General features: G+C 48.8%; 1 protein-coding gene across 8 annotated transcripts; it reads right to left on the bottom strand.

Annotated features, from left to right (window-relative positions):
• Window positions 1–739: 739 nt before the first annotated feature.
• On the bottom strand, window positions 740–21,709 carry PHOSPHO1 (phosphoethanolamine/phosphocholine phosphatase 1). 8 transcript variants are annotated; one of them, XM_035137126.3, is made up of 4 exons: window positions 20,127–20,491; window positions 6,910–7,041; window positions 6,488–6,583; window positions 740–4,749 (listed from the first exon to the last, which is right to left on the bottom strand). In XM_035137126.3, the coding sequence occupies exons 3-4, from the start codon at window positions 6,506–6,508 to the stop codon at window positions 3,988–3,990; spliced, it is 783 nt and encodes a 260-aa protein (XP_034993017.1). In that variant the 5' UTR covers window positions 6,509–6,583; window positions 6,910–7,041; window positions 20,127–20,491; the 3' UTR covers window positions 740–3,987. The 8 variants fall into 8 exon arrangements, with proteins under 8 accessions (XP_034993017.1, XP_034993012.1, XP_088510705.1 ...); XM_088654579.1 differs by lacking the exon at window positions 20,127–20,491 and adding an exon at window positions 13,155–13,377 and having other exon boundaries at window positions 3,906–4,749; XM_035137121.3 differs by lacking the exon at window positions 6,488–6,583 and having other exon boundaries at window positions 20,127–20,485.
• Window positions 21,710–23,453: the final 1,744 nt, after the last annotated feature.

The raw sequence follows: 23,453 nt of genomic DNA, 5'->3' as shown, positions 1-23,453 counted from the left end.
TGTAATGTGTGCCGGGCTAAGACAGGTGATGTTGGGCTCCAGGTCCCATCCGCTTCAGGCAACGCAGCCAAGGTGGTGGGGACTGTTGGGAGTTGCAGTCCCGGCAAGGATGGGTGGTGACTGCCCGAGAACGGTTCCATTTTCTCTGGTCTTCAGTTCTTCTTCTCGGAGAAGGGAGGGAAGACAAAGCACATTAAGAGGGAGGTACACAGTCGAAAAGATGGCTTATAAAACCATGTGTTGCAAACTAGAGGTTGCTTCACCCCACAGAACAACGGATACAGTGGTACCTTGGTTCTCGAACTTAATCCCTTCTGGAAATCCGTTCAACACCCAAAACGTTTGAAAACCAAGGCATGGCTTCCAATTGGCTGCAGGAGCTTCCTGCACTCAAGCGGAAACTGCGTCAGACGTTCGGCCTCTGAAAAACGTTAAAAAACTGGAACACTTACTTCCAGGGTTTCGGCCTTCAGGAGCCAATTTGTTCATCAACTAAGCTGTTTGAGAACAAAGGTTCCACTGTGTAGGGAGATTGGTTTAGGACAGAAAGGGCAACTCCCCAGGAGGGAAGGATACCCCCCTCTCCCCAATATGCTTGTCAGGGTCTCGAGTAGAGAGATCCATACATTCAACATTGCAGGACAAAAACAAACAAACAGGCCACAGGGAATTTTGGTCACTTGGAAATGTAGTCACAGAGCATGCAGCTATTGCTGAAGTGTACGCAAGACAAAATAAATTGAAATTGTTTGCTAATTGATTGTTTCTTTCTTTTTTTGCACACTTACAAAAAGAGTTTCCATGGCTTTTAAGTTCCAACAAGCATTGACAGACCAGTGGAGAAAGGGAGGGAGTTGTTGACAACAAAGCAGGTTTGCAGAGGAAACAGAATTAGGAGCGGGCGAAGGCAAAGCAAGACGGACTGACAAATGGGTCTGGTTGTGCAATCTGTGGTGGATGAGCAGGCGGCAAGCCTAAGGACAGGAACATCTTGCTGGTTTCAGGGAAAGCAGCAAGGGAGAGGAAAATTTAAGGCTGCAATAGAAATATCATAAATAGAGAAGGATCTGGCGGGGGTGCACTCACAGAAGTGTCTCTCAAAGCAATCTGTTGATGATCGTTGCATGCAAGGGCAGGACACACAATCCACATAGGACCATATGACCCATCTATGATCTCATGGACCATCACTTATTGTTTATGTTAAGCACACCCTTGGGATTTCTGTGGCAGAAGCATGTATCTCACTTAGAAAGATACAGGCCTCGTTCGGATTAAAAGTTTTACACGGTCTCTTTTTCCAGACTTTGCCCAGTATCTGTTTCCCCCATTGCTAAAGTCTTTGTAGCTATTGATTGAATAGAGTTATTTCTTCCCAGGCATGGGGTTCTCAAGCAATTTTTCCACGGGTGGAAGAAGCAGGCTCGGTTCTCACCAAAAAAGTAAGAATAGTAGCTGTACATTTTTGCCCCGTATCTCAGGTTCGACAAATGCTAGATACTTGCTCTTTAAAAAAAAAAAAATTAAGGCTAGAGAATTGGAGATTATGGTTCATCTGCGGGAGGAACACCCCCCCCCCCATGAATGCTCATGTTCCTAGGAGAATGCTCAACACCCTTATCAAATTACCATGCCCAGGGTTCTTTGGGGGAAGTCATTAGTGGGTAAAGGTAAAGGTAAAGGGGCCCCTGACCATCAGGTCCAGTCCATAGCTGCCAAGTATCCCATTTTCACCGGGCAAACCCCTTTTTTCCTACCGTTTCCCGGCGGTCTCCCGTTTAGGTTTTTATCCCGATATTCTCCCTTAAATCTGCTTCTGCCGGTGGCCATTTTTCTGATGCCGCTTTGCCCTTCTATGGGCACCAGAAAATGGCGCCGCCGGCGCCGGAAGTCGCTTCTACGCGTGTCCGGAAACGCGTAGGCGCAACTTCCGGTGGCGCTTTGCCCTTCTATGGGCACCAGAAAATGGCGGCGGCGGTGCCGGAAGTCGCTTTTACGCACTTCCGGTCATGCGTAGAAGCGACCTCCGGCGCTGGCGCCGCCATTTTCTGGTGCCCATAGAAGGGCAAAGCGCCACCGGAAGTTGCGTCTACGCGTTTCCGGTGTCGTGGGCTGCCGATCCCGGATTTTCCCATCCAGGACTTGGCAGGTATGGTCCAGTCATGTCCGACTCTGGGGTTGCGGCACTCATCTCGCTCTATAGGCCGAGGGAGCCGGCGTTTGTCCGCAGACAGCTTCTGGGTCATGTGGCCAGCATGACAAAGCTGCTTCTGGCGAACCAGAGCAGCGCACTGAAACGCCGTTTACCTTCCCGTCGGAGCGGTCCCTATTTATCTACTTGCACTTTTGATGTGTTTTTGAATTGCTAGGTGGGCAGGAGCTGGGACCGAGCAACGGGAGCTCACCCTGTTGCAGGGATTCGAACTGCCGACCTTCTGATCAGCAAGCCCTAGGCTCTGTGGTTTAACCCAAAGTGGGTACAAAAACCAGCATATGGATGTAGCAGAAAGGACCGCCTTTTCCTTTAAAATGATGCATTTGTAGCACAAGACCCAACTCCACGTGGATTTCCCACCTTGCCAAATAATCCATTTCTACTCCGCAACCCCTGCCCCCAATCCGCCATTCATTGGGATGTGGCTGCTGCAAACTGACAAATTCAGCGTATGGGGAATAGAGAAATCCAGCCAGAATCTGCAAGGAAAAGAGCTGTGCAGGAATGGGGAAATGCCCAAAGGTGAAACCCAGGCCAGCAAGAGCCAAAATGTGCAATGGGAGCACAACTAGGGTGCTTACCAGGGCGAGGCACCCTTAGAGAAAAGTGGCGCCTCAAATATATCTTTGCTTGTTCTCATTCGCCCACCCTGTGCACTGACTGGCTACTTCTTCTGACTCATTCAGGTCTCAACCCAGAGCCCGCTGGTCTCTTTGCCCTCTTTGCCATTCACTGCAACCTACAGGCCTCCCGATCCTGTTCGTTCCCCCTTCCTTTTAGACACCAGCCCCTTCTGAGCAGCAGGAATACTCCTTGAAGACGTTGTCTTGCCAGGCAAGGAAGGGGAGAGCAGTAAACACCATTCATAGGCTGCTGCAGCAAAAGTGCTTTCCCATTTTGTTCCCAACGTGCTCGGCCTAAGTCAAGCAGTGGGGATGGAGCTATAGTCCTTCGGTTGTTGTTGGACCACAGCTCCTATCAGCCCCCAGCCAGCATTGCGAATGGTCGGGAATTGTGGGAGTTGTAGTTCAGCAAATATCCGGAGGCAGTAGGTTCTCCGTCCCCCAACCAAAGTGGCTCATCTCAGCCACAAGATGAGCAATGATACCAGGAATCATCAAGTCCAACCAGAAGATGCAGCTGGGATAATCTTTCTGGCTCTCCCATTCCTTTCCGGAGATGCTAGGTGACCCCCACCCCAATTTAGTTAAACAATTAAAGACAATTCCGACATCCTGTTAGATGGAGTAGGATCTGGAAATGTAAAAAATTTTTTAAAGGGTGTTTGTTAAGGGAGGGGGAGAAGAGCTAGATTAACACCTGGGAGCAGTCGAAATGCTTTGGTAGCGACAGAATTTCCCCATGCGCTGAGAGCGCTACTGAGAAGAACCAGCCCAAGCAAAACGAGATGCGTGGGTTTAGCAAATGCAAAAGTGTTTTGCTTTTGCTTTTCAAAAAGGCGATCAAAAATATTTAAAGTGACCTGTCATCCACCCACCCTTCCTTGAATGGATTTCCTAACTGCATAGTGAGCCCTTATCTCTAGGCTGAAGGGAGGGGAGACCCAGAGATAAGAGATTTTGAGGTGGAGAAAGGAGAGAGAGAGAGAGAGAGAGAGAGAGAGAGAGAGAGAGAGAGAGAGAGAGAGAGAGAGAGAGAGAGAGAGAGAGAGAGAGACTTAAGCCAAGCGTGAGAGAGCTGTGATGCTATAATCGTTCAGATCTTTCCAAACGAGAGCAGCTGTTTCATCCCACCAAAGGTCTCCCCCGCCCTCAACATTTCTTCTTGAGAACTTCTTGAAGGTGGCAAGAAATCTCTACGGCAGAGTCCCAGGGGACGACAGTGGCCTGGTATGTCCCCGGCTGGCTTTTCCCAATCTCCTGGATGAGCTGGTGCATGGGGTAGCCTTTCCTGGGGAAGGCGATGTCGCTCGACTTCAGCGCGGTAGAAGGGCAGAAGTCATTGGCTCCGTCCCCTACGTAGAAGATGCGTTCGAACCTGGCCCCTTCCTGTGCCCTCTCTGCCAGGTATTCCGTAAGGATCTTGTGCTTACACATGTTGGCCGGGCAACGCTTACAGTTGTGCGAGTGGTAAGGGCCCAAGGTGAAGTAGCCTCTCTTGTCAAAGCTCGAGGGGTTGCTGAAGATCTTGCGGAAGAGGGGATAGGCCCCGGCCGCCTTCAAGGCGCACTCGATGCCGAACATGTTGGCGTCGGAGATGAGGATGATCTCGAAGTGCTCCTGCTGCTTGGAGAGGAGCTGGAAGAGGTCGGCCATGCCGGGGGAGAGCGGGATCCTTTCGTAGGCTGCTTTGAAGTCGGCCATCTTCACCCCTTGGTCGCACATGTACTGCAGGACCCGCTGCATGTACTCGTTGTAGAAACCCTCGCGGGAAGTGCTGCGGATCGACTCCGGGAGCTGCTTCCCTGGAGCAGCCTGGAGGATGGATTCATCGCTGTTTTCGTTCACGATGGTCTCGTCAAAGTCGAAGATGAGGAGATATTTCTGGCCCTGTGTTACGGCCATAGCCCTACCCTGCAGCAAGAACAGAGGTGAGATCCATTAGGTGGAGTCCTATTCGGGTGTGCCTTTCATTCGTTACAGAAAACGTACACAGTAGTACGTTCAAAGCACCCATAGCTGCCAAGTCTCCCGTTTCCCCCGGGAAACCCCCGTTTTTCCAGCTGTCTCCAGCCGAAAAAATGGATTTTTTTTGTTTTTCCCTGGTTTATTCTGGCGCGGCGGCCATTTTGGAACTGGGCGGAGCATGCTCAGAAGCGACTTTTGATGCTGCCCTGCCCAGTTCCAAAAAGGCTGCAGCGCGACTTCTGGTGTGGTGGCCATTTTGGAACTGGGCACAGCAACATCAAAAGTCACTTCTGAGCATGCGCCGCCCAGTTCCAAAATGGCCGCCACGCTACTTCCGGTATGATACTTTTGGTCCGGGTGTGTGTTCTACTCAATGTTAGAAACTCTAGATATGTAAGCTAGGTGCCAAGTGGCTCTTTAAACCAAGGTTGCAGTTGCCAAAACAGAACGCCTGGTGGCCATTTTGGGGCAATATGGCTCTAAAGTCTTTATTTTTCAAAGGATGGGCTGACTGTGACTAATTATCAATTAAACCTCTGGCTAGTTCAGATGACAACCTTGGGCTAGGTTAAGAACTTGGAGAACTTACAAGAAGAAAAGTCACTGGATACAGGGACAGTCTACACATAGACTGGCCTATTCCGACCTCTTTTCCTTAATGGCTCCTGCTCCTGCTCAGGCGGCACAGAAAAAGCAATGTGGTTCCTGAAATTCATTCTGATTGTGCGATATAACCGATTGCATTCTACGGGATGGGGTAGGAAGTGTGTGAAAACAGTCTAGAACCAATGATCCCCAGAGGGTGGAGATGTCAGGTGCTATCCTGGTGCCCGAGCACCTTCACTTGGTTGCAAGTGGTCAAAAGCCAGGTGCAAAATGCACCTGGCGACTAGCTAATTTCAAACACTGGTTCCACTGAGTCTTAAGTACCCAGCAGCAACCCCTAGCCATGGGCAGGGTTTTCAAAATCTCCCCCTCTCTTGTACATTCACTGTCTCCGACTACCAGCGCTGGTATGGAAAAAAAGCCTAAAAATTTGAGCGGGGAAGAAAACTGGGCCCACAGGTCTCCTGAGTCAGCTCCTTAGACAAAATCGCTCCAGCCCAGTTGCCTCTTTGAGCGTATCTTTCCAGCCCTAATCTTTTCCCTCATGTTATCTTCAACTCTGACCGTTAAGAGGCTTAGCCTGCAAGTAAAGGGGATCAGAGGTTTGCGTCCATCTTAATCCAGGCCGCGCTCCTTAGCGAGCAAGACGATTACTTGCCCTTGAAACCTGCATGCCGGTGTCCCAAAAGGACAACCGATGCGAGGCTGGGAAACTGGAGGTGGGTGGAAAGATGGCGTTAATCTGTGTGTGGATGTTTGTGTTGGGTGAGGATCTGTGTAAGGCAGCTCGATACAGAGTCTGGGTTTCCTGGAATTCAGTAGGAGTTATCACCATCTGGATTTTCACTGAGTTTTTAGAACTCTGTGAAAATAAAATAAATGATGATGGTAGGGTTTTAGTCCCCACACAGCTTTGAAACCCCTAGCAGAGTCAGCAAATCTCTTCTAGTGTCAAGGTGGTGAAGCCCTAGAAATCTTTTCTGGTGTCGAGGGGGCGGAGCCTCTGAGCCCCACCTGACTGGCTGCCCCCCTCCCACACCATCTCTCCAGCCTCGCTTCTCCTACCTCATCGACTCACCTGTGCGCTTTGTCCTGCCATCGCACTACTTTATATAGATCCTGCCCGCCAATCAGAAATGAGGAATGCCAGCCAATGAAGAGACGGAGGCGTGGCCTAGAGGTTGCGGGTGGTAGAGGCAAAGTGGTTAAGCTAACAGACAGGCGCCGGGGCTAGAGGCATCTTCAGCCAGAGTTGGATCAAGGCGTTTTCGCCGCTGAAGTCCAAGCAACCCCCCTCCGCACACACAAACACACACACACACCTCCACAGGCCCTGCGGCTACCAGGGCCAACCCTGGATAAAGGAGCTCGCTTCACCCTGCCTTCCAGCGGTGGAAGCACAGGTTGGGTTGCAGCCCTCCATGCAATGGCGATATCCAGGCTTTTGAGATCCTGGTTCCCTGCAGCAGAAACAGCCCATTTCCGGAGATTCGTGCTCACCTTAAGAAAGCATTGCAGCCCGACACCTTCGAAGCACCTTCTCATCTTCAGTTCCTTAGTAGCCAACACGCTGCATCACCCAGGATTCTCGCTTTCTCTCTCTCTTTCTCTCTCCACACAAAGGTCTCTTTGCTGCCAGAGAAACCACACACGGCCATTTTTGCGAGGGCCCCCACTGAAACACGCCTGTCCCGTCATTTCTCGCGAAGAAGCTCCACTTATTTCTTTAAAAGACAGCCTTGCTTTCGACATCTCTTTGTTGTTCTGTTTCAGTCCAATCAATCAATCAACAAGGCCCTTGTGCACATCACACATGGAAAGCACATGGCTTCCTCGGAATAATTCTGGGAACTGTAGTCCCCCACCCCCCACCCCAGATACAGCACCTTTAACAAACTGCAGCTCCCAGGATTCTTGGTGGGGGAGTCATGCGCCTTCTGCACATGTCATAAATCTGGTGCAAATTGAAGTTCAGGATGCAGAGAAGATCTGGCTTCTCTATCACTGAGAAACCCTGGATAAAGTCTGCCTTCTGTGGATCTCTTTAGAAGAGTGGCGCCCTTGTGCCTGGCAAAGCCATTTTGGAAGAGAGGAAGTGACTTCTTTCAAGGTAAGGAAGTAGTGGTCCAACCTCAACTCTTTCTCCCACAATGCAAAACACTTCCCACTCCCTACTGGTTCCTGATAGCCACCAGAGACTACTACAAGGGCATTTTTATTTTTATTTTGCAGTCCCGGGACCGCACTCCCTTAGGGGGCGGGCTACCTTTGGGATACAGGGTGAAGCAATCGATGAAGTTGCAAAAGCCAGGGGGGGGGTGTCTCTACACCCACCCAACCCTCTTTTGTTTAGTTCTGGCTTTGGCTGCACAAATCAATAATATTCAAAATAATAGTCATTCACACCCCTCTACACCCGTCAATCAAGGTATCATCATAGGATACATCCCGGCTAGGCAATGGCACTCAAGGAGGACATGGAATAAGGCCTAGAATCATAGAATCGTAGAGCTGGAAGGGACCCCGAAGGTCATCCAGTCCAACCTCCCTGCAACTCAGGAATCCCAGCTAAAGCATCCATGGCAGATGGCCATCCAACTTCTGCTTAAGAAACCTCTGGTGCCAAACAGCTCTTACCGTCAGGAAGTCCTTCCCGAGGTTGAGTCGGGAATCGGAATCTCCTTTCTTGTACATTGAAGCCATTCGGTCCGAGTCCTGCCCTCCAGAGCAGCCTCACATCACATTGTAGCCTCACATAATATATCGCCTCACAATCACATCGGGCAGCTAAGATTCTATATAAACCTGCACGGACTGCTGGTTTGTTTCAGCCATAAACTCTTTCTTAGAGATGCGCTCAATTGGCAGAAGAGAAAAGCCTCATCTTTCGCTCCACTGCCATCATGTGGCCAAAAAACGTAAGAGAGCGAAATTCTAACAAAATGCTTGATAACTCACGCAACGTAACCTGCAGCGTGACCCATCGAGAGCACGCAAGCATACTTTAAAAAATAGCAGGGAGGCAGATGTACAGAACAACAGTTTTAATGCTGGTTGTTGTCAGTCTGCAAAGCTGCCTGCCTGTTTTCATTGTGTGTGTTTTTTAAAAAAAGCCCTACACGATCATTTATTCATTTAAACATTCTTTTTTTTAAAACAAACAAGGAAAGTTAATTTTAAGTGTCATAAAATTTTTCTGGGGTGGTGAGTGGATTTGTGATGTCACATGGACCAGCCAATCAGTGCTGTCCACAGCCAAATTCTGCTGCAAAGTGGCAGGACTGGTTTCCCTGGCACACAGATGGCAGCCCTTGAGCTTTGGAACTCCCCGCCACTTTACACCAGGCTCTATTAGACACCTGCTGAAAAATGGTCTTTTCCAGTGGGCCTATCCAGAAATGGGATTCGGTTACATCTGTTTTTAAACCGCTTTAAATGTTTGATGTTTTTAGGTGTTTCACTTTTTACAATAGGTCATGTGTTCTTTTCATTTTTTTTTTGTTAATCACAGATGTTTTGGGGACTCCTTGGGAAGGGCAGGATGCAAATTTAATAAACAAAATAAACATACTGAGGATGCCAGATTTGTGCAAGAAAAACGAAAGTGGATGGTGATTAATTTTTTAATCCTCAAATTCATGTGCTATTAACTCATCGAGCAGATTAACAGATAAGTTGTGCCCAACCTGTAGTCAGGAGCAGACCTGAATCTGACTCTGCTCTCATCTGAAATAAATAAATAAAAATAAATAAATAAATAAATAAATAAATAAATAAATAAATAAATAATACTATTTTGGGCGCCTCACAAAAGAATATTAAAAACACGATAAAACATCAAACTTTAAAAACTTCTCTAAACAGGGCTGCCTTCAGATGTCTTCTAAAAGTCAGATAGTTGTTTATTTCCTTGACATCTGGTGGGAGGCCACCCGGCGGGTGCCACTACCGAGAAGGCCCTCTGCCTGGTACCCTGTAAACTCACTTCTTGGTGTTCGAGGGACACTGAGGCCTTGGAGCTGGACCTCAGTGTCCGGGCTAAATGATGGGGGAGGAGACGCTCCTTCAGGTAAAGCCTTGCAACAGGTAGTCAGGAGAGGTTAAAGGCTTTGCTGCTCACTGCAATGTAAACTTATGCTCCGGCGCAGTCTAAGAAGCAATGCCTGTTTGGAGTGAGGAGGGCTGAATTCTATGAATGAATGAATGAATGAGATCCATTTGTCCCTCGTCCCCTGCTTTTCTGCCACATCCCTCAAAGCTACGGTTCAAAACCCCAAACACACAGAAGCCTCTGAAGCTAGCTTAAAACCCACTGCTGGGACACACAGATGGCGAATCTCTGCTCCAGCAGATGGCGAAGTCCCAGCGCTGCTCTGGGCCAGAGAGACCTTTCCTTTTCACAGGATGTTCCCTGTCCTAGGCTGCCCCCGGCTTGGCAAGCGCGTTGCGGAACATGTGGGATGTGCCGAGTCAGCAGTGCCACATGCTTCCAATTAAGCACAGTGAGATGTGGCACCTCTCAAGCAATGGTTTATGATTTGTGTTTCGTTTTTAAATTTTATTTTGGGGGAACAAGCTGAGCCGGTCGGATTCTTGGGACTGAGCTATGCCACAGGCAGGCGGCCGCCTGTGTGCAGATCTATTTATACCTTGCTGCAAAGAGAAGGCAGAATTCAGAAAACTAGCAAATGGCCTGATGCGGGACAGCTTTGGGTGTGGGGTGGGTGCCCATATTGCACGGCCCCATAGGATGCCAGTAAGGCAGGCATGTCCAAAAGTATGTTTCGGGGGCCTAATCCGTGGTAGTATATGTCCTGGGGTAAAATTGTAAAAAAAAAGCTCAACAATATCAATCCTAAAAAAAAGCTCAAGAACTTTGGGGTAAACTTCAATCCTAAAAGGGACATGGGTGGCGCTGTGGTCTAAACCACAGAGCTTCTTGGGCTTACAGATCAGAAGGTTGCCGGTTCGAATCCCCGCCCGCGATGGGTGAACTCCTGTTGCTCTGTCCCAGCTCCTGCCCACCTAGCAGTCTGAAAGCACGTCAAAGGGTAAATGGCGTTTCCGTGCACTGCTCTGGTTCGCCAGAACCGGCTTAGTCATGCTGGCCACATGACCCGGACAAACTGTGTCGGCTCCCTCGGCCAGTAAAGCGAGATGAGCGCCACAACCCCAGAGTCGTCCGCAACTGGACCTAACGGTCAGGGGTACCGTTACCTTTACCTTCAATCCTAAAAAAAGTTCAACAACTTTGGTCGGTCCTCACTTCATCAAATCTGGACCTCTGCAGTAAGAGAAGGTAAAAGGTAAAGAGATCCTATAAAGGTAAAGGTTCATATGGCCAGCATGACAAAGCCACTTCTGGCAAACCAGAAATGCTGTTTATCTTCCGCCGGAGCAGTACCTATTTATCTACTTGCACTTTGACGTGCTTTTCAACTGCTAGGTTGGCAGAAGCTAGGACTGAGCAATGGGAGCTCACTCTGTTGCAGGAGTCATTTGCTTATATGGAATACAATTTTAAAGGGGTGCATTTGAGGATAACACTGCATGATTATCCACCCCTGACCCAAAGCTCCATTGGTTAAAGCATGGTGCTGATAACGCCAAGGCTGCAGGTCCGATTCCCATATGGGACAGCTGCATATTCCTGCATTGCACAGATTTGGACTTGATGATCCCCAGGACTCTACAATTCTATGATTCTGTAACAGGCTTCCTCAACCTCGGCCCTCCAGATGTTTTGAGACTACAATTACCATCATCCCTGACCACTGGTCCTGCTAGCTAGGGATCATGGGAGTTGTAGGCCAAAACATCTGGAGGGCCAAGGTTGAGGAAGCCTGCTCTTGTGGAGGAATTAACAGGACAACCAGGATCTACTAGGAGGTTTCTGCACAGTTTGCAGTTGATTGATGGGGATTTCTGACTCCCTGTTGTTCAACAATAGCTATGACAACATTACTCTTCCCCCCTCGATCAAACTATTGTAATGGGAGCCGAGGCAGGCTTACAGTTTGGGGGGTAAACTCAGTTTAGCTGCCACACTCAAAACAAATCCCTGTGTTCGGCAGAAGCCCTGTTCTTTCATTCTAAGTGTACACCTTTTGCACCTGGGTAGATCTCCGGGTTCTCGTCACACCCAAAGTAGATCCCGCAAGCTAGTGTGCCTGGGAAATTAAAGCCACTAAATTAAAGCCACTGCATGATCCACCCTGTCATTAAAGACGCACCCACCCCACCCCACAAGGCCGAAAGGGCACACAACCACGAGCCTCAGATAAACGTGACAAGCCCAGGGGAAATCCCAGAAATTCCACCCCTGCTCAGGAAGCGCAACCCTCTCCCTGACTAATGGAATAAAGTGGAGGCATGGGGGAAGAGAAACAGGTGACTGGGAAGCAAAAGAAAAATGGGGCTACCCCTCAGCTACCTGAACATTTAAGTTCCGCTGAAGGTGAGGGTTTGACACAGCTCATCACAGGCAAACCCAACACCGTCAGCGCTGTACCACCACTCTGATAACTCTGCCTGCAGCGACCTTTTCCCATTCCTGTACCCGCAAGGCTTGTCATACGACAAAACAGGACCAGCCACGTTCTCGGAGCAGAGTTAAAAAGTAGACAAACACGTCGCAGCCTTGCTAAGGCAGGTCAGCGTGCTCCCTTTGCCTACTCCAGCAAGTCTGAATCTGGTTGGTCAAGGTCAAGAGATAAAGGAGTCTAGCAGCTACAGGAATCCTTGTCCTGCAAATGATTAGAGAGCTGGGGCCTCTGTTTGCTTTGCAGATTTCTGGGATGCAGATTTGCAACGGCTTCTAATTTCATGCCACAGCCCAATATTTAATTTCTAACTTGCACACATTTCATTTTACGGATGTGCATCGTGCATTTGTGAAAGGCCTCATTTCACAATGCAACCAGTGTTGGAAACTCATAATTGGCTAATTGCGAAATGGCATTTTAAGCCTAAATTACGGCCGCTGCAACAGAATGCCTAGGTGCCTTTATTGCGATCGGATTATTATTATTATTATATTATTATTATTATTTCTGTACTGCTTTGTATTTTGAAGAAAAACACCTCAAAGCGGTTTACAACACATTAAAAACCAAATACAGGTAACTCCCCGTTTGCACAGAGGTTGCATTCTGGGCCATTGTGCTGTGTGGCCCCGGGGTTCTGTGTCAAAGCATTCTTGCGGCCCACTTGGTCTAAGAGGTTGGACCGCCCTGATCTAGAGGACCACAGGTTCACCAGCCGATGTACTGAGGATTGCGCTGAAAGTAGGCCAAGTGTACGGCACACTATGTTCCTTGCCAACACACCCAAAAGGGAAGCAAAACCAAGCACATTCCCCACTCTTCAGATGCAGGAAGTTTGGGCACAGGGCGTGCAATGCTCCCACGGTCGCAGAGCAAAGGCTACGGTGGAGGCGGCACTTGAACACAGGTCTCCCATGACCCAGCTGCAAAGCTGCAATTGCTCCATCTTCTTTTGGACTTGCAAGGGTGGAACTCGAACTTTCCAGCTGGGGCAAAGGCAGCTCAGGGACAGCCTCTTCCCTAAAGGAGCCTGCCTTCCTTGGGATTCCTCCACATGCCTCTTATTGATTTGCAGAAGGAAAGGGCCATTCTGTGTGCAAATAACACAAGCGTGCCCCCTCCTTGGGCAATGCCGCCAAAAGCACTCGAGAACGTTTCAAAATACCTTCTTCTCCAAAGAAGCATTTGTGGCCGCCCTACCTTTGTAGCTGGCGAGAGGCTGGAGAGAAATACAATGTTTGCGTCCCTGCTTAACCTCTCTGCCGAGAAACTCCAAGCGCAGCCTAAACATCGGAGAACTGTTCTCTGGAGCACAGCTGAGTCATGCTAATATTTGGCACATCCAGCAGCAGCAGCAGCGGGGCTGGGGGAAGGGAGATAAGAGATCCCAACAGAGTTTTCGAGAGAATGAATCAATGATTCCCTGGGCATGGGAAGGAAAGGAAAGGAGGGATAGCTAAGTACGAGCCAGGACAAATACGGTACTCTGCTCCAATGGCCAGCTACCCTGGGGCAGCGATGGGGAACCTCTGCCCCCTGCCCCCGACTCATACCCTTCAACATTTATCCAATGAAAATAAGGGTGCCCTATTCCTCATTTAGGGACGCGAGTGGCGCTGTGGTCTAAACCACTGAACCTTGGGCTTGCCGATCGGAAGTCTGGCAGTTCGAATCCCTGTGACGGGGTGAGCTCCTGTTGCTCGGTCCCAGCTCCTGCCAACCTAGCAGCTCGAAAGCACAAAGTGCAAGTAGATAAATAGGTATAGCTGCGGCGGGAAGGTTAACGGGGTTTCCATGCGCTGCTCTGGTTTCGCCAGAAGCGGCTTAGTCATGCTGGCCACATGACCCGGAAAACCTGTCTGCGGACAAACGCCGGCTCCCTCGGCCTGTAAAGCGAGATGAGCACTGCAACCCCAGAGTCATTCACAACTGGACTTAACTGTCAGGAGTCCTTTACCTTTTTATTCCTGTTTTATTACCCCACCCATCTGACTGGGTTGCCCCAGCCACTCTGGTCGGCTTCCAACATACAGTATATACAAACACAAGAAAACATTTAAAAACTCCCCCATGCAGGGCTGCCTTCAGGTGTCTTCGAAAGGTTCTATAGTTACTTATCTCTTTGGCTTGGGGGGGGGGTCGCTTAACTCCATACCCTCCAATGAAAATAGGGATGTAATGTTCTACCAGACCCTCTGGCATTTCCGCAATGAAAACAGGGACATCCTAAGGAAAAGCGGGACATTCCAGGATCAAGTCAGAAACCGGGACGGCTCCTGTAAATCCGGGACTGTCCCGGGAAAACCGGGACACTTGGAGGGTCTGCAGACTGCCGTTCCCATCAGCCCCAGCCAGCATGGCCAAGGGTTGACAGCTCAGCAACATCTTCATCCCTGTCCTTAGGGACCGCAGAGCCAGTGGAGGGAAGCAGGGACTGGCCTTTGCCAATCAGAGCAGAGGTGGGGAACCCCAGGCCAAATGCGGGGCTCCCCCCAAGCCTCTGTGTGGCCCTCAGAACTCTCCCAAGGTCTCACCCCTCACCAGCCCAGCTCTCGAAACCCAGCCCTTCCTTTTTTATTTGGCTGGCTTGTGGGCGTCCTCGGAGGAGGATAATGATGCCTCTGGCGTGGGTGGAGGATAAAGAGGGCCGGGCAAGGGGGGTGGATACCAGCCACGATGTACATGTACTTTTATTGGTCTGCCCACTTTTGCCTGCCGCCCAGAAGGGAATGCAGCCTGTGTTCAGAAAACCATGCTTCCCCACCCCTGGGTTAGAAAGAGCTAAGGCTGCTGGGTCACTTCCACCCAAGCAAAGCGTCTGGGGAATTTAAGAGCAGCCTGGCTCCAACCAGATGCCAACCGTCTGTTTTACAGCTCGCACCTTTGCTCTTGGCATTGTCAGATTGATCTCCCTCCACCTTTGGCCTCCACTCCACTCCTCTTCCCTTCATCGCTCATCTTTTTACGTTTGTAGATCTCAGGGCAGAAGCCTGCTTCTCACTTTATGATGATGGTGGTGGTGATGACTGACGTGAGCAGTGTGGTCTAGTGGTTATGCAGAGTTGGATCAGGGTCTGGGAGAGCAGGGTTCAAATCCCCACTCGGCAATGAAGCACAACTGGGTTGCTATTGGGGCCAGTCACTCACTTTCTGCCTAAATCTACCTTGCAGGGTTGTTGTTGTTGTTGTTGTGAGGACAAAATGGGGAGGAGGAGAAATAGCATGCCACCTCAAGCTCCTTGGAGGAGAGGTGAGATATAAATGCAATATATTAAGTAAACTTTGGGAAACAGTCAAAATAAATTATAAATTGTCCAGTAGCACCTTAGAGACCAACTAAGATTGTTCTGGTAGCTTATACCCAGAACAAACTTAGTTGGTCTCTTAGGTGCTACTGGACAATTTTTTATTTACTTCGACTGCGTCAGACCAACATGGCTACCTACCTGAATTTGGGAAACAGTATTTGTCTGAAACGTGGAATATACATATTTTTTAGATATCCATCATGGCTATACAGTCATACCTCAGTTTAAGTACGCTTCGGTTTGAGTACTTTCAGCTTAAGTACTCCGCGGACCGTCTGGAACAGATTAATCCACTTTCCATTACTTTCAATGGGAAAGTTTGCTTCAGGTTAAGTACGCTTCAGTTATGTGCAGACTTCCAGAACCAATTACGCTCATGCTTCAGGTTAAGTAAGCTTCAGGTTGAGTACTCCGCGGACCTGTCTGGAACGGATTAATCCACTTTCCATTACTTTCAATGGGAAAGTTCGCTTCAGGTTAAGTACGCTTCAGGTTAAGTACAGACTTCCGGAACCAATTGTGTATTTAAACTGAGGTACCACTGTATCAGGAACCTCTGTGCTCAGCTGCAAAGTAAAATGAAAAGCAAATTTGGCAACCTTGGGGATTGCCATCTTTCCCCAAAACTGGTCAGAGCTTAATAAGTCTTCCTTGTATTCTTTCAAGCCATTCATGATGTGTACACACACACACACCCCGCCGCCGCCGCATGACAATAACTCTGCTACCAAAATAGGTGAGCAGGAGAGTTTAAGTACTACAAGGATAGCTTGGTTGGCTAGAGTGTGGTGCTGACAGAGCCAAGGTTGCAGGTTCGAACCTTGCATGGGACACAGTTGCCTATTCCTGCATTGCAGGGGGCTGGACCAGAATTTCCCTTCCAACTCTATGACCTGCGCAGAGACAAGACACAATGTTTGTCCTCAGCAATTGTTACTGGGTGACATAGCATCCCTTAACAAGGAGGTTTGTATGAATGGCTGTCCCCCAATATGAAAACATTCCCTCCGTGCAGAAAACGAGCATTTCAGGACTCCTAGACTTCCTCTCTGCCGTGCTAGCTTCCTATGTGGAGGGAATACTTGCGTATGGTGGAGTATCCATCCAATTCGTGCCAGAAATGGTCAGAATAACTGCCCTTGGCCGTACCAGAGCGATGACACGCCAAAAACTGGCCCAATAGCTAAATTTCTTTTCTTTCTGCACAGCCCCTTTCTCTGTATAAAGCGACTTACAATCTTTGCCCAATTTATCGTTCTCAACAACCCTGTGAGGTAGGACAAAAAGGCACTGTGTCACCTGCAATCCGGAACCAGGGTTGCCACGTCCATCTAGTTCTAACAAAAAAAAAATTGTGGGCTTTCCTCCACGTTGAGAACTGCACTGAGCTTTGGGGAGGCTTTCTTTTAAACGGAATGCCTTTAATTTAGAGGAGAGACATTTAGGTAAATTCTAAATTTAGCCTTCTCTGTTTTTCTTTGAAGAAGCTGGTCTATTCTAAAATCCCTTCTTTTCCACACTGACAGGATAAACATATCGCTTGCCTAATGGCAGCTGGTCTGTAGGAGTCCCCCCAGAAGGGAAAAACACCTGACCAGGAGGTTGGGGGGGAATGAAAGAGAGAAGGCCAAGAAGGACAAACAAAAAGGAAAATTAATAGGGAATGAAATAAAACTCTGTATGGAGAAGCCTCTTATTTATACTGGAAGGCTCTACATCCAGCAAATAAAAGAGCACGCTTGTTTGGAGAGGATCTCCGGGATGCTATATTTGAAGGTGTCTAAACCACGATTTCCAAACATGCCCTACATTCGGTGTTACTCTCTTCTTGCAACAGAAGGCTCAGATAATGTGGGTGTTGAGAACTTTGCATGGGGAGGAAGAAGGGAAGGGCAGGAAAATGGGGCAGATAATTGGGCGAGAAGCTTAAGAGCAACTGACGAATGGGGAAGTCAAAGCCGGGATGCCAGAAAGATGAGTGCAATCTTTTATCGGTATGCAGGGGCAAGAGGTATGAGGAACACACAGCATTTTAGGGAGGCGTGGGTGCGTACATGTGGATAAACGTTCCAGCGAAGGGTTCGAGCAAAGCAGCTGTGTCCATATGCATTTGGGCGGCTCAGGATAAGACAGGGACTTTTGCCAAGAGGTACAACTCTTTTGATGCAACATCCTATAATCTTGCCTCCTTAACCCCGCTTGCAGTTACTACCGGTAGTTACCGGTACTTTTATTTTTGAGAACCCAAGTTTCTAAGCTTTCAAAATGGGAAGGATCTGAAGATGCAGAGGCAATGATTGGTGATTTTTTTAAAAAAGGAGGGCAGGGGAGTGCTGAGCAGGGTTTCCAATAGCCTAGGTTTCAGTGCCTTGCATAACTTTAGGGCTGGGGAACATCTGGCCCTCCAGATGTTGCCACACTGCAGCTTTAATAATCCCTGGCCATTACTTGGAGGGCCACTGGTTCCCTATCCCAGCTTTAGATCCTGCCTCAAGAAAGAATACTGTAAACTAGAGTACACAATTGTGTAATTTGCATGGGGGAGGGGGACCCCCACCATATGCTGATTTGGGAAGAAGGCAGAGCACACACAATCATGCTCATGGCACAAGGACCAAACTGGGAATCTGCTTCTACTTGCAGTTACCATGAGACAAATATGACCTTGAAGATTTCCACACAACCCCCCCTGGAATTGCTAACGTTAGGCCTCGACAAAATTGCTCTCCAGTGCTGTTGGCCCTAAAAGAATCGGCGTGGCCCTGGGAGGGTGTTGGGTTCAAGCCACTCCTTTCTTTGTCTCAGTTCTGCCCCTGTAGAATGGGAGTAATAGTCCCGTGTAGCACATTTTTGAGACGGGCAAGGCTTGTAAGTACAGTTGTACCTTGGTTCTCGAAGGCCTTGCGACTCGAACGTTTTGGCTCCCGAACGCCGCAAACCCCGAAGCAAGTATTCCGGTTTGCAAACTTTGTTTGGAAGCCTGACGCAGCTTCCAGTTGAGTGCAGGAAGCTCCTGCAGCCCATCGGAAGCCGTGCCTTGGTTTTTGGAAGTCAAATGGACTTCCAGAATGGATTCCGTTCGAGAACCAAGGTATGGCTGTATTGCAAACTGCACGCAAGCCATCAGCCTAGCAGGAGCCTTTTACACTGCCTTGCACCGAGTTAGATCATTGTGTCCATCTAACGCATGACTTGCCTGCTCTGACTGCGAGGGATTCTCCAATATTTCAGACACGAGTCACTCCTACCTAGAGATTGAAGCTGAAACTTTGGCCTACAGATGTTCAACCACTGAACTCAGTCCAATCCATGCAAAGTACCCTCAGTTGCCTGTCACATCAAAAGGCATTGCCTTGCTTCCTTAAAAGCATTCCTAGAGCCAGACCTCCAGCTCAGTATCTCAAAGACCCCTTCAAATCCCAGATCCATCCAATCACCTTGGATTAAGTATGAAGCTTCCTGGATCTGCTTGCCCCAGTACAGCCCACGGACTCTCCTCCAGAACCTTCAAACTGGCAATGGTAGCAATGTTTTCTCCTTGGCCCTCCTCAAACACCTTTCTACCCTGGCTCTCTTAGAGTAAAAAACCCCCAAACCCTGCATCTTTGGAGCCCACAAAGATCTCAATGCCTAGATCAGAAGCTGCCATGACCACCATTCTATCTTCTGTGTATTTGTTGCAGTTACATCCTGTCTTTGTTCCTATAGGGGGAAAAAATCAGCATATGCCCAGGTTGGGTTTCCAGGCAGCCTTCCAACCAAACATGGACAAGCCAGATCTTTGGCAAGGTTGCTGTGTCATGAGCCTCCAGACGATGTGATAAGCAACTTTCTGGCCTCCCATTCTAATGGCAGAAGCTGGCGGTCCCGGGGGGACAGGGGGACGGGATGGGACACACACACACACACCATTTGAATGGCAATGCCCATCAACTTGGGGTGGTGGTGGTAGTGGTGGCAGCTTGCTCAAATATTTTAAGGAGTTTGCTCCTATGCTGCCCCCATTAGGTAAGACAACTTGCCTAGCCCTTCCCCCTCTCTGAGTTCCTGCATAATCCAGTTGCCCATCCCCAAATGGGACAATGGAATCAAAGAGGCGGCAGCTTTCATGAACTCACAGCATGCGAAACAAGAACAGCATTAAAAAAAACAACCCAAAACCTACTACTACAAGGACAAGTCACTTCCTCCCCACCAAAACAAGATGCTTGGTGGATGTTTTTTGGAATAGGGCAGTGTGAAGGGAAGGCAACTTTTCTAGGCATACCTGTACCCTTGTCTTGGGCACAATGCACTTTGCATCCTTAAATGACCTCCTTGGGTCGCCACCTCTCTTCCCACAACCCCCCCCTTTTGTCTAATGCTCCAATAATCAGCATCTAGAGGTGGAAATTCTTCCAAAGCGCAATAGGTAGCTATTTTATAAGGCAGAACAACGTAACTGGACCACAGATCTTTAATGGTTGAGGTTATATATAACCTCTCCTTCCTCTGATCCCATCAAAGAGCTGGGATCAACGTCCCACCCACCCCCCCAAATGAACTATTCATCACTTACTTATCCACATGGCACCTCACCCAGTGGTCTACACTTATCATATATAAGCCTTCCCATTACCCATCCCAAAACTTCTGCAAAACTGCTGCCCCCCTCGCCCCACGTCTACTGCTTAGTTCCAAGATCTCCTCTGCCACCCAACGCTACTCGGATTCTGCCTCCCCACCAGCACCCTCCTGCCCCCCCAACCCCAGGGCCCCGGGCCGCATCCACTTTTTCCTGTGTCCCTTTTGCCCTTGGCCAATTCTCAGCTCAACTCTGCTCTCTTCTTCCTCTCCCCGTCACCCCCAAGTGCGGCAGACTCACGTGCGCTCTTGGACCGGATCCCAGCCGTCAAGCCGGGAGCGGGAGATCCCTAGTTTCGCTTCACACTTCCAACTTTGCTCACTGCATCGCTCTCAATGGGGAAGGGAAAAAAAAGCTTCCCCCTCTCTCTCCCTGGCCAGCTTCCTTTTGAACGCCGAGGGCCGGCGGAGAGCTGATCCTTCCACCCCTCCCCTCCTTTTTTTTTATTTAAAGGAGGGTTGGGGTGGAGAAAGTGGCCCCCGGGTTCCTCCTTTTGCTTCTCCCCCCCCCTCCTGCCCACCCGCACCAACCCAGCAGAGAATCCCGGGTCTCTGGAAAGAGACGGAAACTAAGCCCGGCGCTTGCTACATAGGACAACCGCAGTCCCCGCACGTCACAAGAGAGGCAGCCAATAGCAGCGGCTCCTGGGCAGAGATCAAAAGAGGAGACACCGCAACGGAGAAAGTGTATCCCGGAGCGCGCGCGCGCCCTCCTCCACCTCGAGGGGAGACACTTCGGGCAAGCAAGGGTGGAGAGGCATCCCCGTTAGGTTTGCGCCCTAGTCCCGACTCCCGCTTCATGGGCGTAGCCAGGATTTATGTTGGCAAGGGGAGGGTGTGTGTGCTGGCAGGACACCCACCTGTCACCATCCTCTATCCAGCACAGTGGTCCCCAAACTTTTCTCAGCCCACTGCCCCCCCCGGTTCCATAAACTCACCCCCTTGTGCCAAATAGAAAGCATTCAGAATGGCAGTTTGCGTGACCCACCGAGGAAGCTAATAATAATAACACAATAAAACTCGAAACGGCAATTCATACCAGTTAAAACTGCTTCGTTTAATTGATTCAACAAATCTCGATCCACTGATGCCAGCTTTTCAAAGCCTGATAGTAATTTACACGACCCCCCCAGCACCCCCCTGGTGCCTAGTGCCTCTTAGGTAATCCACACGCGCGCGTGCACCCCCCCCCCCAAAGGAGGCAGTAACACCCACTTTGGGAACCACTGGTCTAGCAGATTCAGAATGAAATGTCTCAACAACAGTTGCTTTAAATTCATTTCTTTTGACCCCAAGTGCTCAGAAAAATCTGTCAAAATCATTCTACAATCTCTACTTTTATCTACCATAAGTATTTTTATGTATTTGCTTGATTTAAGTGTGGGGCAGCTGCCCCCCCCCCCAATGATTTTTTGCAATCATGTTTTTTAACTTAAGCGCCACAACCAGTTCAAGAGGCCGAGACAGCGCTTGGAGCCTAAAGCCTGCCAAAGGACAGCGCCGGGAAACACGTTTTAAAGGGGGGAGAGGGAAGCAGAAGACGACCTACCTGTACCTGTGCCATCCTGAGGGTGGAAGCCACATGCAATGGGAAGGACCAGAGTGCAAAAAGTGCTCTAATCGAGTCATTGTCACCTGCCCTGAGCCAGCCCTTTATTCTCAGCGGTACCTGCACAAGGCGAACCTCTTGCGCCATGGATTCCAGCAGAAATCACCCCCAGGGTGAAGGAAGATCTTCCTGATAATTATCTCCTTCCGCATTATTAGGGCGCCGTCTCGCTACCAGGTCAGGTGAAATGCAAAACAACCCTTCCCGGCAGAACAACTGCTGGAATTCTGCCTCGGAACAAGGAAAAAGCCACAGCGTCCGGCTTTCCAAACAAGTTTCTAGACCTCATGCTTACAACAGCACACTTGAAAGTGTGTGAAGACATAAGCCCTGTGGAATCGGAAACTGAAGCGCCACACTGGCGCAGAACAAGGCTCTGGTCCCATGCACAGCCCCTGTTCCCAGTAGGCAAAGCTAGAAAGCATTCAAAAATGAAAACTCTCTACCACTGCGGTACATGCAGTAGTTACGTAATTGTGCACCCCTAGAAAAGGCAGAGAAAGAACATCAAGTCAAGCCTTATGCTGCAATGCGACCAACTCACCCACCGCAGCCCAACTCCTGCTATTCAGACCACAGTACAAAAACCACAGGGTAAAAAACTTCCCCAGGTTTCTTCAGGTCACTGGCCTAAATCCGGTATGGATTTGCTATGCTCCTTTTGTGATCAGAGGGCATATCAAAACTACAAGACAGACATTGGTTTAAGAAACCACCTTCCAGAGAACCCCGAGAACTGCATTCCTAAGGACACTCTCGGGTTGACACCCCTCCCTCCCCAAATCATTTCTTTCCCTCCGTTCGCAGTCTATAAAATTTGCAGTGTCACCTGTTTCATAAATCCCAGAGGTGGCCTGCAAACGGACAAAGGGCAGCAATGCTCGTCATACTCAAGAGAAGACCCACTGAATTGAATGGACACAGCTAACTTCAGTACATTAACCTCAATGGGCCTGATCGGAGTCAGATCCGAAGTTGGATGCAGATCAGTGTTTCGGCAGAAGTCAGGCCAGCCTGCGGATTTCAGTTTATGAAAAACGATTTGGTCAAGCAAATGAAACACACCACTTATATTGAGAAGGGATCTGATGGGGACTTGTTACGAGCATTAATTAACTGGGTCATTTTAAAAAGTCACCCTTTCCTGAGCAAGTTCTCTAATTTTTCCAACATATCTCTGCCCACTTCTAACACTCTAGATGGCTACGATTTCCCTTATGTTAAAGTGAAGCCAAATATATTCCATGACCCTAGTAACTCCTACCCTTATGTTTAAACATTAAAACAAAAATTATTGAAATTATAAAAAAATAAAATTATTATTAACCAAGCAGCCAAGGGCACACATATCACCAACAAGTGTTAAGGTTTTTCACCCTTTCACTCTGACAGAGTTTAGCTCATAACATTTGTGTCCTATTATTCAATTTTCCATTAAGAGGTTGGCAAAAGACGAACTGGAAAGTTCCCCAATGTTCTCACACACACACACCTCAAACAAATGTGATTTTAAAAAGCCATATTAAGCACTTGTACCATATAGCCAGCTCCCGGTTCACTACTCAGCAAAAGACTTGGAAATGAAAGAAACAAAAATAGACATGTTTAAAAATAAAGTTGCCACAGCTGGAAAACCTCACCCTGGTCCTGGCTAACTATAGATTTCAAACTGTGCCACAGAGAACATTAGATTACAGGGTTCTAAGCAAAGGGTGGCATGTTAAACAACCCTACCACCCCCCTAAAATACTGTGGACAGCTCACCTAAAGCATCTTTGGTTTTGCAGAACCTTCTAATTCAATACCACATGTTTGAGAGAGATAAGGGAAACGGGTCATTAAAGCATAGGGTGTGGTCCTCGCAAGGACTATTTTAGCCTACCAGAAAGCTGCAGATGTTGTCTCTACCAACTACCAAAGAATGCCTGAGCTCTCCCTATATTTAAGAAGTCTCCACAC

Source organism: Zootoca vivipara, chromosome 12, assembly GCF_965207765.1.
Source record: "Zootoca vivipara chromosome 12, rZooViv2.hap1.1, whole genome shotgun sequence".
Lineage (NCBI taxonomy): Eukaryota > Metazoa > Chordata > Lepidosauria > Squamata > Lacertidae > Zootoca > Zootoca vivipara.
Note: the sequence above shows the minus strand (reverse complement) of the source record. Positions and strands in the feature narration are given on the sequence as shown.

Bases quoted from the DNA above. Each gene is read 5' to 3' on its own strand.
- PHOSPHO1 (XM_035137120.3), bottom strand. From the start codon at position 21,581: ATGGCGCAAGAGGTTCGCCTTGTGCAGGTACCGCTGAGAATAAAGGGC. The intron at 4,750-21,434 runs GTAGGTCGTCTT...TTCTTGCTGCAG, and splicing joins TCAGGATGGCACAGGTACAG to GGTAGGGCTATGGCCGTAAC.